This window comes from Notothenia coriiceps, unplaced genomic scaffold (genome assembly GCF_000735185.1).
Source record: "Notothenia coriiceps isolate Sejong01 unplaced genomic scaffold, NC01 NC01_scaffold00023654, whole genome shotgun sequence".
Taxonomy (NCBI): domain Eukaryota; kingdom Metazoa; phylum Chordata; class Actinopteri; order Perciformes; family Nototheniidae; genus Notothenia; species Notothenia coriiceps.
In genome coordinates, this window is record NW_011356355.1 from 657 (window position 1) to 7,029 (window position 6,373).

Genomic DNA, 6,373 nt, shown 5'->3' on the forward strand with positions numbered 1-6,373 from the left:
TGACTGGCCGGTGTATCTGGGCCTTAAGAAGCAGTCCTGAAGAACCATCATCGCAGGAAAACAAAAAAGACAAACGTATTTTGTCGAGCAAGTAATTGTTTGTATAACACATTCGAACCTTTGCAGGGGATGCCCACTGCGGATGGCAGAACAGACCTGAATCCAGTAGACTTCTAGGAATGACTACTCCAAAATTACCTAGGTTATTAGTTTTTACAGAGTAGCAGTTCTAGAAATGAATAGTTCTAACAGACCTCTAACCACTGACAAATGTGGCCCAAAGGAGCAGCCTTTCCCCCCCTCTGTCTTCCAGCTACGTTGGTAGAGGTTTGTGCTCGTCTCACATGTCAAAAGTGAATGAAACACTAACTCTAGGTATTTAGTCATGTATAGCTGTCTGAACACTTAGCTGTTTATTTTTGAACAGTTGTGCTTAAGATTTCTGAACAGATTTCGCTCTAGAGTTTGTTGCCCTTGTTGTCTTTTGGACAAAACCATCTGCCAATCTAATGTAATGTAATGATAGAAGTGTTGCAGTTAATCATGGTCTGCTGCGATTCAGGAATATTTTATTAGGTTTCAGACATAAATAAGAAAACTAAGTATAACTTTTGTTGTGTTAAATTTGTATCTGTGCTTTTCGACCATGCCTCCATTAAACATTCCTCAGGTCATTTTATGTTATTTAGTTAGTGCAAATAGAGATATTAACTTAGTTAAACTAACTTGTATTTCAGTTTTTTTCTCGTATCTTTTTGTGCGGATGTTTAGCCAACTGTCTGGTACCTCTGTCACTCTCCTCATTAAAATATATTCCTCCCTCTCCAGGCCACCGCACTCCCCCTGCCCGCAGTGGGCATCGCTGTGTTGCCGACAACACAAACCTTTATGTGTTTGGAGGGTACAACCCTGACTACGATGAGTCAGGAGGTTCAGAGAATGAAGACTACCCCCTGTTCAGGGAGCTGTGGAGGTACCACTTTGCCACGGGCTGCTGGCAGCAGATCCAAACAGACGGCTATATGCCAACAGAGCTGGCGTCCATGTCAGGTGAAACATTGTTTGAACATTACAAAAACACAATCAAGTTTTCTGTTCCAAAATGTTTAAAATTGAGATTGGTGTTCCTGTGTTGCTTTAGCTGTTTTGCACGGAAACAACCTCCTGGTGTTTGGCGGCACCGGGATCCCCTTTGGTGAAAATAATGGCAACGACGTACATGTTTGTAACGTGAAGTACAAGCGGTGGTCACTGCTCAACTGTCGGGGAAAGAAGCCCAACAGAATATATGGACAGGTAACCTCATAAATCACCCTGCCATGTGATTAACTCTGGTTCAAATTTAAAAGTAGGGATTTGAAATATTGTAGAGACTGAGGTTTGTTTATATCTTTCCTCCTTCAGGCAATGGTTATTATAAATGGCTTTCTGTACGTATTTGGGGGGACAACGGGCTACATCTACAGCACAGATCTGCACAGGCTGGACCTGACCACCAGGGAGTGGATTCATCTCAAGCCCAACAACCCTCCAGACGACCTACCTGAGGAACGGTAAGTCTACATGACCCCTGAATGTGCTGAAGGATCAAACATAGCTAGAGATGTAAGTAAATCTCCATGACACGCTGTTGTATTTGTTACAGGTACAGGCATGAAATAGCACATGACGGACAGAGGATCTACATTCTAGGAGGAGGAACTTCCTGGACATCTTACCCTCTGGACAAGGTACAACATCAATAAGGGTATAACTTACCAAACACATTTCACTGTGTGCCAGCCAGAATTCAAAATGCTTATCACTGTTTGTTACCATTTCATTTTGTACACAAATCCATGTTAACACTCCCTTTGCCTCACAGTAATTATTGTGTCTGTTTAATAGATACATGCTTACAATCTGGAGACAAATTCCTGGGAGGAGATTACAACTAAACCTCAGGACAAAATAGGTCTGTATTCCGTACTATAAACTGAGCCAGTTTTTGTTCTCCCATAAAAGCCATTCTAAAAGTGTCTGTGCTTCTGACAGGGTATCCTGCTCCCAGGAGGTGCCATAGCTGTGTACAAATTCGAAACGGTGAGCAACTCTGCAACCAATATCATCTGATAAAAATCCTACTTCTGTCATTCCGCCATTTGATATCACATCCGCGTATGTGTAAGTGTTTTGGTAGTACAACGGTGTCTGACAGTTCTTTTTTCTCTGTTGTAGATGTATTTATCTGTGGAGGCTACAACGGGGAATTGATATTATCTGATCTGTGGAAGATCAACCTGCAGACTTTCGAGTGGAGTAAACTACCAGCAGTGATGCCTGAGCCCGCCTACTTCCACTGTGCTGCTGTCACTCCAGTTAGTACACCAGTCTTTAGTCTACGCATTCATGTTCAAATAATGAGCCGCAGTTTGAGGGGAACACGGTTACTCAATCCTCTTCATTTAGACGAAGTGAAGAGAAGTGTGATAAATGTTGATAAAAGTAATGTAAGCCATGAAATTCCTTTTAAATGCTGAGAACAAATCCCTTAATGTTTGTCAAACTTCCTACTAGATAAAGTATTTTAAGTTCTGTAATCAAAGCAAAATGACAGGAAATGTGAGTGACTGAGAAATACTGTACTTTCTATCAGATGGTATTTAATGAGCCTATATTTAAACTTTTTCAATGTTTTAACTGCACAAAACGAACTGAAATAATTGTCAGTCACACTCCAAAGGGGCATCTCAGAACCTAAAGGTATTATCTCTAGTAGATATATAATATTTCTCCTTCCCTCCCTAGGCTGGCTGTATGTACATCCACGGTGGTGTGGTGAACATCCATGAGAACAAGAGAACTGGCTCTCTGTTTAAGATCTGGCTGGCTGGGCCCAGCCTGCTGGAGCTCTGCTGGGAGAAGCTTCTCAAGTCCTTTCCCCATCTGACTTCACTACCCACAATGCAGCTGCTCAACCTGGGCCTCACACAGGAACTCATTGAGCGCTTGAAATAGGCCACACAGTAGAGGACGGACAAATAAATGGACGGACTGGGAGGAGACAAAGTCGGACAGAGCACAGCATTTGATTCAGAGCTAAATTCTGGGGAAATGCCCGCTCCTTCCCCCGCCTAACGTAGCCCCGCCTTAAAACCAAAAACAATCGGATGCCTTTTTTTTTGTTCTTATTTCTTTCGCAGTTTTAGTGATAATAAAGAAAATAAATATGGAATGTTGAATGGATTTTACTCCATCCCCCCAGCCACCACGGTTCCTTACATGATGCCTTTGGGTCAAGCTAAACATGAAATCCTGCTCCTCAACCTCCAACCTGTGACACCCGGATTATCTTGCCACGTCTTGTCTTCAACGACTGCCCCCCCATTATAAAACAAATCTGCCTACTCTAGTACTTTTAAGAATTCTGTGCAAAGGACGAATGCATGTGTATTTATTTGGACTAAATCAGTTTTCCTGGGGGTCTTCTCGTCACCCGGTATCGCTGTTTGCACTTTGTTTTACATACTTGTGGACATTTTCCTCTTCTTTTTTTTTTTATAGATCCTATAAGCAGCTCACCTTCAGTCAATAAGTGGCAGCCAGTGGTTTTGCTAAAGACCATGCAAATGTTTAGCCAATTGAATTCAAGTCTCATGTATGATTTTCATTTCGGCTGACGTTGTTTTAGATTTTTAAATGTGTTTGCAACCTACCAGGCAGCCTTTTTATTTGTTATATCTTTATGGTATGAAAATCTATTAAAACCTGTGTTTGTCTAAAGGGAAGGAAAAACATTTATTTTGATTTTAAAGTTATGGTATGCCTTGGAAATGGTCATGGTCAAGATGTTGTAAGTTAGGAACACTGTATGCTCTTAGTTTGTGAAAGGGTGAATGCAGGGTTTGCCGATGTCTGAGCCTTGTGTTTCCAGATCTCTCCATCATACAGCCTAGTTGGAAAAACCATCTGCAAAAAAGTTCAAAAGAATTTCACCCCGTTTCCTTGCAGCTCTCATTTGTACACCAAACCATGCAACACATCACTGTGAATTTGGTGCTCTTTAAACTTAATTCTAAATGCTTTTATCAAATAAAGACTTAACTCTGCTCACTATTACTCCCTCTCTGTTGATACTGTTTTGCAGAAGGGTTGATTTAGAAGCAAGCTCAAACATTTGTTATACTGCAGTGCCTTTTTCAAACTTGAATGAGGCTGAAATATTGGCAGTAAAAGATCTGTGTAGGCATGCAATAGTTTGTTAAAAAGTTAGTGAACATTGAAACAGTGATCATTTACATAAAATCACTCTGTGAAAAATAGTGATTTTGGATCCTGTTTAAAGGATGCAGAGGCTTTGATTTAGCTGTTAATGGCCAGAGCTAGTAGACTTCAGGATGCATCACATTGGGCCTGTCAAGTGACTGAGTTCATTACAGTTGCTATGTTTAACTCATGATTTGATCAGATGCCGGATGATGTTGCAACTTGAACAAAGTGATGAGTGCTAAGAGATAAGGAGAGGCCCAGGATGAGACGTTTGATCTGCCTGCTCTTCTTTCCCTTGCCCTTTATTTTCCTTCTGCATAACTCACTGCTCTGTGCATGATGTTATGACCTGCTTTTTTTTATAAACATCAAACCTTTACTTTAGGAAGTAGCTTTAAAGGTGACCACTAAAATGTTGTACAGTAGGCTTGTATGAATGTTGTGAGTACTGTCAATAAAAGGTTCTGTGAATAGCTCTCTGAACCTCGGTTCCCGTTGCTTCACTGAACATAAGCATGATGAGAAATATGTTGTTCTAGGTTTTGCACGAGTTAATGTTGCCATGTCCAGCCATAGAAAACATATTTAATCTAAGCTATAACAGGCATGTACTGTGTCCTGTTATTTGGACATACTAGTGCCAAATGTTAAATAACTTATTTCGTAAAAACAAAAGGACGTTGGTACTGAAGATACAAATATTTTTATTTCATGTTTTATAAATTGTTGCATTTATTATATTCTTTATAAACAGCATATTACATACCAGAGGCAAAAATAATTACTACAGATTCACAGATTTCTTTAACATTGCCAGGACGGGAAATATGTTCCAGCATCCAAAACACCATTTCAATATCATATATTGACAAATAGCTCACAGCTATTCACCTACAGCTTTACTGTGCAATTTCAAAATCTCAATCCAAATATTTGTCCATCTTTTGAGGCGCTGGATCCACTGGGAATGTTGGAGACTTTGATCAACAAGAGCGTGGAGAAGGAGCAAAGAAGTAAAGAGCCAGAAGGATGAGGTAGACCACCACCAGAGCAGTGCCTGCAAAACAAACATACTTCATCAAAAACCTTTTATCAAAAATAAAATAAAATTACGTCCACACATCCTCTTTTTCTGCTTCCTCATGACGATGCATGCTTTAGAAGTTAGATATGACTGATTGTGTACTTGTTCTTTTGCTGAAAAATCCAATGAATGTGGTCAGTGTGAACTGCTGCTGTTTATTTCTGATGTGGAGGAATCTTAGAAATATGACTCACCCTGAAAGTAGTCACACTTTCCATCCATGAAGATGTAATTGACCAGAATGACACTGAAGATGCTGGCCCAGAGGTGAATATCACTGAACACCAGCACAAATCCCACATCCTGGGTGAAAATAAAAGGTTTGCTGCTGCAGGATTGAAACTACTTCATTATGTACAGAGGTATTAATTACGGGGAACTTACGTAGAAGGCATTGAAGAGAATGAGCAGTGGAATCTGAATCATGCACACCTGCACAGCAATGCAACTGCCCACTTCAAGGCTGTGGACCAAAAATATACAAGTTATTTGATACTTATTTTTATAATGGCTAAATTAACAATGGTATGGACTAGGCTTATACATGTTACACATACTATGTTAATACATGAGTAAAATGACATTGAACTACCACACATTACTGTGCTTGAGCCCACTGTGCTCTGATGTGTTACAATGGCGTTTGTTAGCAACCAGAAAATGACACCAGTAATGACAAACAGATGAGAATGCTGCGTGGGGTCTGGGTGCCGTGTTGGCGGGACGTTGCGGGGCTCGCTGCTCCGCCCTTTGAGGCTCGAGGAGCAGACAGTGTGAGCTGTAATAGGTGTTGTTTCCTGGTTGCTGCGTGGGGTCTGCGAGACAGTGAGACTCAGGCTGAGTTCAGGCTAAGAAATCCGCAGAGCCGCAGCTGAGAAAAGATAAGCCTGAGTGAGTGTGTGTGTGTGAGGAGTTACGTCACTATGCCCGTTTATGTCACTATACTCAGGAAGTAAACAATGGAAAAAGAGAAATCTCCAACGAGGCGTTCTGGGGCAGCATAGACAGGTCTTTTCTGTGTTAGAGTTTTACTCGCTACAG

At 40.9% G+C, this 6,373-nt stretch overlaps 1 protein-coding gene across 1 annotated transcript; it reads left to right on the top strand.

The window, feature by feature from the left end:
- Positions 1–731: 731 nt before the first annotated feature.
- LOC104954717 (kelch domain-containing protein 10) lies at positions 732–4,731 on the top strand (the record flags this gene model as incomplete). Its single annotated transcript, XM_010781897.1, has 8 exons — positions 732–1,050; positions 1,142–1,296; positions 1,405–1,553; positions 1,646–1,730; positions 1,888–1,954; positions 2,035–2,082; positions 2,218–2,357; positions 2,788–4,731. Coding segments are annotated over 8 exons (1,173 nt in total), but the record flags the coding sequence as incomplete, so codon positions are not given.
- Between the last annotated feature and the right edge of the window lie 1,642 nt (positions 4,732–6,373).